At 36.3% G+C, this 13,110-nt stretch overlaps 1 protein-coding gene across 1 annotated transcript; it reads left to right on the top strand.

Moving 5' to 3' along the window:
• Window positions 1–3,947: 3,947 nt before the first annotated feature.
• On the top strand, window positions 3,948–9,815 carry LOC109192304 (probable leucine-rich repeat receptor-like serine/threonine-protein kinase At3g14840). Its single transcript, XM_019342878.1, has 24 exons — window positions 3,948–4,102; window positions 4,263–4,440; window positions 4,635–4,706; window positions 4,787–4,855; window positions 4,933–5,004; window positions 5,108–5,179; window positions 5,265–5,336; window positions 5,424–5,492; window positions 5,584–5,655; window positions 5,776–5,847; window positions 5,949–6,017; window positions 6,117–6,185; window positions 6,330–6,395; window positions 6,498–6,563; window positions 6,653–6,691; window positions 6,802–6,836; window positions 6,945–7,318; window positions 7,411–7,606; window positions 7,694–7,840; window positions 7,975–8,093; window positions 8,207–8,417; window positions 8,569–8,809; window positions 9,054–9,204; window positions 9,315–9,815. Exons 1-24 carry the CDS (start codon window positions 4,003–4,005, stop codon window positions 9,627–9,629), a joined length of 2,946 nt encoding a protein of 981 aa, XP_019198423.1. The 5' UTR covers window positions 3,948–4,002; the 3' UTR covers window positions 9,630–9,815.
• Window positions 9,816–13,110: the final 3,295 nt, after the last annotated feature.

Raw genomic sequence — 13,110 nt, 5'->3', positions numbered from 1 at the left:
TTTTTCATATCGGAGTTACCGTAACTCGAATACGTGTGGAGCTTGAAACTTGCTCGAAAAGTTTCTTTCGTTTTGTACTAGAACTTCAGTACATAACAGACTCGCATGAAGATTTGCTCCTTGTAAAAGCCTGCAGATCTTAGAAACTTGCAGCTCACAGAACTGCTTGCATGTCTCATCAGCTACACTAAATCCCAGCTGCTCATCTTAGCAGCATCAGAGCCACAACTGAAGGACCAGAAATGCCATAGCCGCCTCAGAACCCTTGCAGAAAGGCCATCATCAGGTTGAATTGCATCTGCATCACTTTAGAAATCACTACCTCATTTTTAACCCTCAAATGCTACTCAGTGTTAACATTCTCGTCAGGTTGGGGCTCAGGAAGCCCCTCAAGAAATGCCCAGCTTTGAAGATCAGCTGAGATTCTGCTTCAGTGAGGCCAGAACCAGATGTTGTAGGGCCAGAACCTTAGGCAAGATCTTGACCAGGCCGGAAGATGAAATGGGGCAACCCCTCCATAGCCAAAAGCAACTGGAAACCTTGAGGCAAGCCACCAGGCTTCAAGAAAATCACACTCTCTCCCTCACATCTATTAGCTAAACAGGTGACAATGCAGTTGACACAACCTCTGCAAGTGAGATATTTCACCTCCCCCTGATTAGGGTTCAGATCTAATCCCATCAACTGACCCTGCTCCCCTTCAAAGATCACTCTAGCTCGCTTCTTTCTTCTGCACCAAGCCCAAATAACCAGAGCCATCTCCTTCCATACCTTTCTTAGGCTATCAGCAAGGCCCTTGGTATATGTCCCTGCTAGACAAAATTGCCCACTTGCATTCCTAATGAAGAAGCTGCAAGTCCTCTTGTTCTTACTTGTTGCTAAATTCACTTTGATCCATCCTCTAGGTGGCTTGCACCAACTGTCCTTCTCAACAACTCTTTTGACCCAAAACCCTTTTGCTCTCTTGAGGATGGCCTCCCAGTTGAAAGGAAAGGCATCCCAGGCTGGCCATCTTCTCCCTATACATTCTGTTATATCCTTTGTAACATTGTGGATCACCCTGGCCATTGAGGACTTCCCTCCTCCATACTTGCAATTGGTGTAATTCAGCCACAGTTCCCAAATGATGGCTATGGGAAGCCTATCTATCATAAATTTCTCCAATCTATTCCCTTCCTTTCTTCTCCACCACTGATAGCACATATGCTCTAGGGATCTAAACTGCAAACTCATTTCTATGGAATTAGCAAAGAAGTTCCAGACTGCTCTAGATGTTTCACCTGTACAAAACACATGTTTAAGGGTGCCCCAACTTGGCTTTTGGCAACAATTGCATCTAGATACCACATTATATCCAAACCTGGCCAGAATATCATCCAAGGGGACTTTTCTCTTAAAAACCCTCTAGGCCAAAAAAGACATCTTCCAAGGTATATGTTTTGCCAAGATTTTCCTTGCCCAATGTCTGCTGGAGATTCTCTCCCTCCCATCCTACCTCTCATATTTCTTGGCAGAAGCAAATGAAAAGCTTCCATTACTTTATGGCTTCCACATTGGAATGTCTGGTAAGTTCTCATTCAAAATGATTTTTTCTGCTGCTCTTCTCACCTCAGGTCCCAGCTCAGGCAAGTCCCAACCTCCTTCCCTAAAAAAAACTTTTAATTAAGAGTATCTTTGGCCCTTGATTTTCTATGCAGATTCAAACTTCCAACAATAGACCCCATCCCTGACCAATTGTTCCACCAAAAGTTTACATCTCCCATCCCCACTTTCCACTGAATTTCTCCTTCTATCTTGTCTCTTGCTCTCACCATCCTCCTCCAAATATGGGAGTCCTTGTATTGCCAAGATTTGGACACTGGTGTGCTCTTGAGCAGTATTTTGCCTCCAAATATTTTCTCCAAAGAGTGTCATCAGTTTTAAAATGCCACCATAATTTAGTGGTTGATGCTCCCACCATGTCTCTTATGCTTGTAATCCCACTCCTCCTTTCTCAGTGGACTTAGACATAGACTCCTAGGAACTCCAGTGATGCCTCAGTTTTCCTTATGAATTGCCCCAAAAGAAATCAGCTAGGATCTTCTCTATCTGCTTTATAACTGCCTTGGGAGGGTCCAAGGCTAAGAAAATGTGCATAGGCATACCCTGCAAAACAGATTTTATTAACACAGCTTTGCCCCCTTGAGAGAGCAACCTACTATGCCATCCTCTACACTTAGCAGCAATTTTTTCCACCAAGGATGCAAATAAGCTCACTTTTTTCCTCCCTCTATAGATGGGGCACCCTAAATAGGTGAAAGGAAAACTTTTGTGTTTACACTTAGTCACCCTCTCTATTCTGGAAATAACCTCCCCTCCTACTCCCTCATGCACATAGAAGCCACTTTTCTGTTTGTTCACCAATTGCCCAGACTGGCTCTCATAGATTTCAAGAGTTCTCATTGTTTTTTCTAAAGCATTTCCTTTTCCAGAGGTAAAAATGATTATATCATCAGTAAAAGAAAGGTGGCTAACAGTGGGACCCCCTTTAGCCTGAGAAAAATTAGCCTGGTTTTGACACAACATAGCTGATAAGTGTTCTGCTGCAAGAATAAAAAAGGCTTGGGGATAGGGGGTCCCCTTGTCTAAGCCCTCTAGTGGAAGGGAAGAAACCACATTGATTCCCATTGACAAGAACAGAATACCAAATGTTATTTATATTTCTATTAACCAAGTGTATCCATTTTTCACAAAAGCCAAGCTTTCTAAGGACAGCAAAGACACATTTCCAGGACATCCTATCATATGCCTTTGCCATGTCCAACTTCAAGACCACATCCACATTGGATGCCTTCAACCCATGACCAGTGGCGGAGCCACAATGGGGGCAGTGGGGGTCACTGCCCCCCCCCCCCCCCCCCCCAACTCTTAGTTCTAATATGTAAGTATATGTATAAATCACAAAAGTGTTCAATAGATCAGTGGATTGAACCTTGAATGCAATATGAAATGTCTCAGGCTCGAAACCTACCAATAGCAATTTTATATGTTTTTAGGCTTTTAGCTTCTTATCTTTATTCTAACTCTTTCCACTCTTCAATAAATTAAATGTATTCTTTTTAATTCTAATTTTTTTGCATGTATATTTTAGCTTCTTTTCTTTATTTTAGCTCTTCTTACCATTCAATAAATTAAATATTTTTTAAGTCTACTTTTTTTGTGAATCATTTACTTAATGTAGTCAACAAGTATAGTTTTGGCTAGGTCATTGACTATCTTGTAGTCTATCATAAATATTGTATTATAATTTATAATGTATTTGGACCATATTATAGATGTTTGATGTTTTATCATTGACAATTCTAAAGTTGTGACGAAATATTCAGACAGAATTGTGAAAGATGCAATTTTTTCTTAGAAGTGAGATCTGGAGTTAAATACGCCCCCACTCACATTATTTTCTGGATCCGCCACTGCCCGTGACAAAGTTCTTGGGCAAGGAGGATATTATCTATTATGCTTCTACCTTTGACAAACCCAGCCTGATATGGACCAACAAGCCTTGCAAGAATAGTAGACAGTCTAACCACCAAAATGATTTTTTTTTTTTTAAAGTTGTTTTGAGTTTTAACGTTTTGAAAAAATAAACTGTTACAAAATACTAATTAATCAAACACTCATTCAACTGTTTAACTAAGTCAAATACATAATGATGATTAAACAAGTCAAAATTATTTGATAAGCTAACTATGTTATTAAACATTTGCTAAGTATATTAAAAATAATTCTGCGCCAGGTTTAAGAGTGTATCTTGCTCTAAAGTCAAAACTTATATTCTAAACCAAACAATAAGGCCATATATATTTATGAGTCCACTTGCACAGGCCTCATTGACTCATGGTCAAGTGCTGTTTTCTTCAATTCTTTAATTTCAATCGTTATTCTATCTTTATTTATTATGCACATCAAATGTATTATATAACACACTAATTGCAGCTTATCTTCCCCAGCTAGAACTCAGCCATGTCAGCGGCCATGTTCATAATCCTCATACCAATTATACTACTCTCCTTCAATGCAAGATTTGTTGAAGCACAGACTGGGCATCTTCCTCAAGATGAATGTAAGCCCCCTCAGTTCTCTTGTCTGTTAGTTGTTTTCTTGTTGATCATCAATATAATTTTCTCTAATACTCACTCTGTCGTCATTACTTATGCAAATTACATATTTATTAACACCAAAATTAAAAGTGCTTAATTTTGTTTCATGTATGTATATGGCAGTCGATGCACTTGGGGAAATAGCTAAACAACTGGTCAAGAAGGATTGGAATTTTAGTGTAAATCCTTGTGACAACAACTCAAACTGGATGACACCACAAAGGAATGATATGCCTCTGTACAATAATTCCCTCACTTGCGATTGTAGTTTCGCTGGTGGTGTTTGCCATGTGCAAAGCATGTAATTAATTAAGATCTTCCTTCTATCCAACTCTCTCATCATCTTACATCTTACTTCAAGTGTCTTTGCTGCTTTTTTTTTTTATTTTTTTTATTTTTCGCACATTAATTGCAATTTATATTAAGTGGGTACAGTATTATATCAGGTAATAGCCTTCTTCTTGTTCTTTTTTTTTTTTTTTGGTCTGTAAACAGAGTTTTAAGTGGACAGGATCTGCAAGGTGTCCTTCCTCCTTCCTTGGTGAAGTTACCCTTTCTCAAGACAATGTAACAACACACACTTTCTATGTTTATGCAATTAATAATCTGTTGTATATATTGTTTGGTTGATTAATAATATGATGCAGTGATCTCACCCGCAACTATTTAAGTGGTACAATTCCCCCTGAATGGGCTTCTACCAAATTGGAATATATGTAAGTTGTATTGTGTATTATAACCTAAGCTATATATACAAGTGTAGGCCATCTGCTAAAGAAGTGAAAGTTTGCAGCTCTGTTAGGGTGAATCGATTGTCCGGGCCAATTCCAAAATACTTGGGAAATATATCCACTCTTGTATTTTTGTATGTTCCCTTTCTCCTCTCACATGTATAAGTGTATAACTTTGTTTAACTTTTTTCCGAGGAACTAAATGTTGGGTTTGTCCAAAAACAAATGAATTTCCAGAGACTTGGAGAGCAATATGTTCAATGGAACCGTTCCACCAGAGCTTGGGAAACTTTCCAACTTACAGAATCTGTAAGAACCCTTCTCTTATCTCTAAATATTAATTAAATTTTTGCTATCACTTGTTTGACGCTTTCTCTATTTTTGCTCTCTGTAGCATTCTTAATGCTAATTATCTCACGGGTGAATTGCCAAAAGAACTTAATGCTCTCACAAATTTGACAAAGCTGTAAGTGCATGCATGATGCATATTCCTAATTTATGCAACTCTGATCCTTAATTAATTCGTCATTTCTTCTTGCGGAAATCAATGCAGCAGACTGAGCAGTAATAACTTCACTGGGGAACTGCCTAGCTTTCAAACTTTCAAAAACCTTCAACAACTGTAAGCATTCAAATCTATCACTTCAAAATTGAAATTTCTGGATGATATCATTTTTTAATGACAATTGACAAGCATAATATATGATTCGCAGAGAGGTTCAAGCAAGTGGTTTTGAAGGACCTATACCTGAAAATGTTTCCGTACTGACAAGCTTGACAGAACTGTGAGTTTAGATTTCCTTTGAGGATTTAATTAATAATCACGTTTTGATTATAGCAGAATTTTGTATGGTTAAGATCAACAAACTAAAATGTAATTGTGAACAACATATATAAATCTGCAGTAGAATCAGTGACCTTAATGGAGGCGTCTCCCGTTTTCCTACATTAAACGGCATGACAAACATGACAAATTTGTGAGTAATGCATTTTCTTCCCAAAATTATGATCTTAAGTAAGTTTGATAAATCCTCTATGAAGTGAAGTTATTTATGCAAAAAAATCATCTTGGGTGCAGGATGTTGAGGAGGTGTAATATTAATGGGAAGATACCTAACATAGGTTATATGGAAAGCTTGAAATATCTGTAATTTCTGAAACTTATATGACAAGCTTGCAAGTTAATCTTTAAGTTGATATATATACTTCTCTGCTTGACTATTTTGTTGTCGTATTGAGTTGGCAGAGATTTGAGTTTCAATAATTTAGAAGGAGGGATTGATGGTCTTCAAGGTCTTGATAACGTGCAATTCATGTGAGTAACAAATTAATTTTGATGTTAACAATTATGTATAATTAAGAAACACCATTCTATTTGGTCATATTGTTCTAACAGAAAGCTAATTAAACAACATTCTAGTTATGTTAGTTTCTAATACTCATGTGGTTGTCGTTCAAGGTATCTCACCAATAACTCATTTAGAGGACCGATTCCTCAGTGGTTTCTTAGTCAAAATTCCAAACAGTAAGTTTAATTTTGTCTTATACATTAGATGATTGGTTATATGAGTTTTCAACTATTCTTTGTCATAAAATGTACTAACAGATTCTAAAAGTTCGTTAACAGTGACATAGATCTTTCCTACAATAATTTTGATGAGAGCTCAGTGCCAACAAATTGTCGGGAAAACTTGTAAGATTCTGTCCATTTTATACCTCTACTCTTTCAAGTGTTCCTTTAGGCATGGATTGTTTTAGCTGACTTTCTCATTGTTCTATCAGAAATTTGTTCAAAAGCTATAAGAAAGGAGAAAGCAATTCGTAAGTTTTAACATCTTTTGACAAAGCATATAATCTATTGTCTGAAATTTTTTTTTTTTGAAAGTATTGTCTGAGTTTTTTACTTGAGCTCCCATTTTGGCTTTGTATAGAGATGCTGCAAAGTGTTTACAACAATGTACAAAGGGTAAGCATTGGACATCATATCATAATACTTGCACCACGCCAATAAATATTGTTGATAAGCAATCAGAATCATTAATATAGTTAATTTTATTTTTCCATTTTTCTGCAGATTGGTATTCATTTCACATCAATTGTGGTGGGGGCATTGTTTTGATTGGTGACACTACATATGAAGCAGATGAAGATTCTACAGGCTTCGCAAAATTTGTTCCCAAGGCCACTAAAGAGAATTGGGCAACCAGTAGTACAGGGGTCTTCTGGGATAGAAATAGAACACTAGATGACTATACAGCAACAAGTAATATATCTGACGTTCCTGAAATCTACAACACAGCTCGCTTGTCTCCTTTATCTCTAACTTATTATGGGCGATGCTTAGCAAATGGAAACTATACGGTGAAACTTCATTTTGCTGAAATAGTTATCAGAGATAATAGATCTTTTCAAAGTCTTGGAAGACGCATATTCGATGTTTATATGCAGGTAGCTAGACTGAGAAATTACCATATAAACTGAGGACTTCACTTGTTAAATGTTGTGCATTTGTTTGACTATAGTGATTTTATTTACTACAGGGTGAAATGAAACTAAAGGATTTTGAAATTAAAACTGAAGCGCAAGGAGTTGATAAAGCCTTGGTTAAAGAATTTCAAACAATTGTCAGAGATAAAACTTTAGAGGTGCGCTTTGTATATGCTGGGAAAGGAACAAGAGCAGCCCCACATCGAGGAACATATGGACCTTTAATATCTGCCATTTCTGTGGAATTTGGTAAATTTAGTTATGGCTTCCATATTTTTAATTAATAGCACATATTTATATATTTAGATTTTTTTAAATATTTTTGTTACTTTGTAGCCAATTCTGTAGATTTTAAACCTCCCAAAAAGCGAAAGACTTTAATCATAGTTGGTGCAGTAACGTCTTCTTTGTTTCTTACTTTCACAATTCTATGCTTTGCTTGGTGGAAGATCTCCATAAGAAAGAAGACCTCACCTCGAAAGGGTAATATATGCATTTATTTGTAATTACTTTCTAATTTTGTATAAGACACTTGGACGTATGGACTTGCAGATTCAATCCCAAAACTCATTCTTTCTAGAAGTAGAAATTTCCTTAAAGTAGTTGCTCTTGTACAGAACTACGAAATTTTGATCTACGAATAGGACTGTTTTCCTTCACACAAATTAGAGTCGCTACAAACAATTTTGATGCTTCAAATAAGATTGGGGAAGGTGGCTTTGGGCCTGTCTACAAGGTATAGTGAAATATGATTATCCATAATATTTGTTTATTCATGCATTGACATTTTTGCTTTTGGACTTATTTAGATGCTTGTGTTAATAACCTTGGATTTTTCCTATTCTATAGGGTACATTATTGGATGGTACAGTTATTGCTGTAAAACAACTCTCATCCAAATCAAGTCAAGGAAATCGCGAATTTTTGAATGAAATAGGCATGATTTCTTGTTTGCAACATCCTAATCTTGTGAAACTTTATGGGTGTTGTGTTGAGGGAAAGCAATTGCTGCTGGTGTACGAGTACATGGAAAACAATAGCCTTGCTCATGCTCTTTTTGGTAAAATTGAAATCGTAATTCAGCTACTCATAATAAAAACAATTATTTTCTTTATATGTATATGCATGTAAGATATGCTACTAGAGTAGAGAGGGTTTAGTTTATTTTATTGAGATAAGGATAAGTGTTTTGAGTTAACAGTTAATTATAGGTTTAGAAGAGTGTCAACTGATGAAAATATGCTGGCCTTTCCGACAAAGAATCTGTCTCGGTATTGCAAAAGGTTTAGCTTTTTTGCATGAAGAATCAGCAATAAAGATTGTTCATAGAGACATAAAAGCCACCAATGTGCTTCTTGACAAAGAACTCAATCCAAAAATTTCTGATTTTGGCCTTGCTAAACTTAACGATGATGGGAATACACATATTAGCACAAGAGTTGCAGGGACAATGTAAGTGTTATCTTGTATAGTTTCCTTATTTTGCATTTCCAAATTCTTCATATAGTTGAAAGTAACTGTAGGCTGCATAAACAACTTTATTTTTAAAAAGTTTATTGATGTTCTGATGCATTGCAAAAGTTTTTGAATTGATTACTTCAATCTAACAAATTTTGGATCTTCTGACTTCATTATACACTTCTCTACGTTGAATATCTTTCAAGTAAATGAACTATTACTCTTTACTTATCTATAGAGGATACATGGCTCCTGAATATGCAATGTGGGACTACTTAACATACAAAGCAGATGTCTATAGTTTCGGTGTAGTGGCACTAGAAATTGTTGCAGGGAAGAGCAACATGAAGTATCGTCCTGATGAGAAATTTATTTGCATCCTTGATTGGGTGAGATATCAGTACTACAAAACCCAATTCATTGATTGTAGACCTTACAAACTAAGTGGCATGTTCTTATATTCTACTATGTTTTGTTGTATTTATTGCACAATTTTCAGGCACTTGATCTTCAGAAAAAGGGGAACCTAATGGAGCTAATTGATCCAAAATTGGGTTCTGATTTTGACAAAGAAGAAGCACTCAGAATGACCAGAGTGGCTCTGCTTTGTACTAATCCTTCACCAGTCCTAAGGCCATCCATGTCTGAAGTAGTCAGAATGCTTGAAGACCATGATGATATTCTTGAGTACAAATCCGATCTACATGAATTCAACTTTCAAGCAATAAGAAATCATTATGATGAAATGCTAGTTAATTCAAGCGATTCTCCAAACATCTCAGAGTGCACATATCTAAATATGGAATTACAATAGTCCGTGGTGTTAGAAAATATTGGTTTTTGGTGTAAAAAAAGTCAAGGAAAAACAAGATTCAATAATTTTGTGTATCAAATACACTTTCAACAAGTTTTAAATCATTTTGTATGTGCAATTTGGGTCTTATAGTAAAACTTGTGAGATACAAAAAACTTATAAATTAATCAGGTTACAACGAGATAATTCGATCAACTAGGTGATAGAATGTTATGAATTTGCAAAAAAAAAAATAATAATAAATAAATAAATAAATATATATATATATATATATATATATATATATATATATATATATATATATATATATATATATATATATATATATATATAGATATAGATATTGGATCCAATGAGACTCATATTTTGATGAGACGGTAAGATGTAATCTGGTTCGTTTATTTTTATTTTTTAACGGTTTTGATCTTTTGATTTTGGATCCCATGTGCTGATGGTTTGTAAAGGAGTTAGGGTCATTGTGGTCTTTTGCTTGTGTTATTAATTCTGATCCCTTAATTATAGCGCGCGTGTGTAGTAGAGGCAGCGTTATTTTTGGTATCAAATAAACTTCAAGTTTTAGAATTCGAACCAGTGTCTCTTCACATCACCCCTATCGATTCACTTCCCCCTCTGTCAATTTTCTCCACCGGCGCTCTTCACGCTGACATCGAATTTCACAGTTGCTCGCGATTCTACGACTCAAAGATCCAAACGTTAAAAGTAATCTGTCACCGTCCATGTGCAAGGTATGATTCTTCTCGGTTTTTCCTTTTTCTCGTTATTGGTTGTGTTTTTTGGTTAATTTTTTGTGTGTTTGGGTTTATTACTGTTTTTTTTTTCCTTTTTTTTTTGGGTTATGAGTGGCGGCGTGGGGGAGGGGGGATGGGGTTCTGGTTTGATTTTGCAGCAGAGGAGGGGGTGTGTGGTGTGTAGGTTTGTTAGTTAGAGTTTTAATAGGGTTTTCTTTGTTTTTAGTGGAGGTGGGGGTTTGATCGTGTATCAGAGAGTGCTTTTTCCATACTCTTAATACCAGCATATGCATCTCCACTTAGATGATGTGCTTTCTCCCTTAAAGTCTTTGGTCTTTGCAGTATGTGCGTTCATTGTGCGACGTTTGTGCGTAATACTTTGATTACTAATTGGTTGGTGCGTTCTACATTTTCAGCTTGTGCGTAACATTGTAATTAGTAATTCGTTCAAGCGTTCTACGTTTTAGGCTTGAGCGTTAAGTCTCTAAACAAATCACAAGTGTTAATAAAATGGGTGATTGGATAATTGTATTTATTTTATTGAGGTATTTGTAAGATTGGTGTTATTTTTTCGAATTCTTGAATTCATATATTATATTTTATTTTGTTTTTATAAACTTAATATTCTCATCAAATTCGTATCCCATTCATCTAATCCACCTTAGCTTTTAGTGATTTACATCTGTTTATTCCACATTAAATATTGTGTAGCATATGAGAGTAGTAATTATTGTGTGCGTTATTAGTATGGGGTTTGTGCGTAATATTGTAATTAGTAATTCGTTGATGCGTTCTACGGTTTAGGCTTGTGCGTAATGTTATATTTTTAGGATCCGAATATGCGGGTGTACGGTGCTGTGTGGATGTGTGTGTGCTTTGTAGGACATATTTGAAGTTTGGGTTCATTAATGTTGGTTTTGTTTTAAGTATCCGGAATATATTTTGTTTTTTGTTTGTTTGTTTTTTTTTTTTTTGGTATGTAAGGTACCTTTAATCGTGATTGGCTTGTCATGTTCTCATTTATTATAATATTGTTCCTCGTATTTTACTGGCAATTAGTGTATGCGTTCTTGGAGTGACGTTTGTGTGTAATACTGTAATTGCTAATTGGTTGGTGTGTTTTAAGTTATAAGCTAGTGCGTAATATTGGGCTCCTGGGATCCTGATTCTGGTCTGTGCGTTAGAGGGGAAAAGTGGGTGCTCAGGAGTTTGGTTATGTTTTTATCTGTTATGTGGTAACTTTTGTTGCTCATAGTGATTTTTTTTTTTTTTTTGGTATGTCTAGGTGTCACGGCTGCAGAGACGGTAGATGCGGTAGAGGCTGTACATGTGATGCCCTCCGAGGATGTTGAAGCACCCCCTGTTCCGCCACCGGACACGAATTCTGACGAGGAGGATGATGGGTTAGATGCGAACGACTTGATACTATTTCCGCTTTTGAAGATTCGTGCTTCTCCCAAGCACTTGGTTGCAACGATGAGGCGGTTCAATGCTTGTCAAAAGAGACTGGTTTGTGAATAGTCGGGGGGTGTGTTGACACTGGTTTGTGCATAGTTGGTAGTTAGTGGGTGCATTTTTCTGTGTATTAGGTTTGTGCGTGCCATCATGGTCTGTGTTGGGTCAAAGTCATATCACACAATAATATGTGCGTGGGGGATATTGACGTGTGCATGTTGCTGTAATACTGCTTTTGGGGAGGGAGGGGGTGGTTCTTGCATTTCTTTGCATGTGTTTGTTTTAGTAATTTCCTTTTTTACTATTGGCCATTGTTATTTTATGTCACGTATCCGATGTTGTGCATTTTATAACTCTAGAAATGTAAATATTTGTAATCAGGGTTTGTTGGCACTGGTTCGTGCGTAGTTGGCCCTTATTATTCCCAAGGATGCACACTCCGTCATTAAAAAATGCACACACCATATTACTATTCCCAAAGATGCACACTCCGTCGTTAAAAAACGCACACACCCCATTCCATTCACTAACCAAATAACAGCTATACCGTCTTATTCATTCCAAATTAATATACAACATTCCTTTCACGCACACCCATTATAATACTTATTTTAGGGACAAACTACTTCATTTCAGGCACACCCATTATAATTCTATTGCTTATGGTGCACACTCCGCATTAAAAGAACGCACAAACCGGTTAATACACTAACTAAATAACACACATACCGTCTAATTCAGACAAAATGAGCACACAAGGGATTTAACGCACATCCATTATTATAAAAATAATTTCCGAACCCTTGATGAATGTCACATCGCATCAAAACCCTTGTATTGCACGCAGGACAACACCAACAGAAAACATCATATAAATATCCCACATGTTTCTTCATCCCCTAGCTTATTAAGTCATTACAGGCAGCCAAACAATTCAACACCACTACTGTAAACATATTCGACGCACATACCTTTTATCACGCACGCATAGCCAGCCAAACAATAACTTATTCGACGCACAGACCTATTATCACGCAAGCACAGACCTACGAATAATGATTCAAGAATTATTAACGATAACAAGTCTCATACCTGTGTTGTCATCCATCTTCAACCTCTGCACCCTACTTACAATCAAATATCAGAACATAACGGCAGTAATATTATAAATGTGGAGTATATTTGTATACTGTTTATTTCCATAATATTTGTAATCTTTGATTATGGCAAAGATTCCAATCTATTTATAACCAAAAATACCACATGCATACAATTAC

Source organism: Ipomoea nil, unplaced genomic scaffold, assembly GCF_001879475.1.
Source record: "Ipomoea nil cultivar Tokyo-kokei standard unplaced genomic scaffold, Asagao_1.1 scaffold0211, whole genome shotgun sequence".
In the NCBI taxonomy this organism is placed as follows: domain Eukaryota; kingdom Viridiplantae; phylum Streptophyta; class Magnoliopsida; order Solanales; family Convolvulaceae; genus Ipomoea; species Ipomoea nil.
This window is presented reverse-complemented; position numbering and strand designations above follow the sequence as displayed.

Bases quoted from the DNA above. Each gene is read 5' to 3' on its own strand.
- LOC109192304 (XM_019342878.1), top strand. From the start codon at position 4,003: ATGTCAGCGGCCATGTTCATAATCCTCATACCAATTATACTACTCTCC. The intron at 6,396-6,497 runs GTAAGTTTAATT...GTTCGTTAACAG, and splicing joins CTTAGTCAAAATTCCAAACA to TGACATAGATCTTTCCTACA. The intron at 8,810-9,053 runs GTAAGTGTTATC...ACTTATCTATAG, and splicing joins ACAAGAGTTGCAGGGACAAT to AGGATACATGGCTCCTGAAT.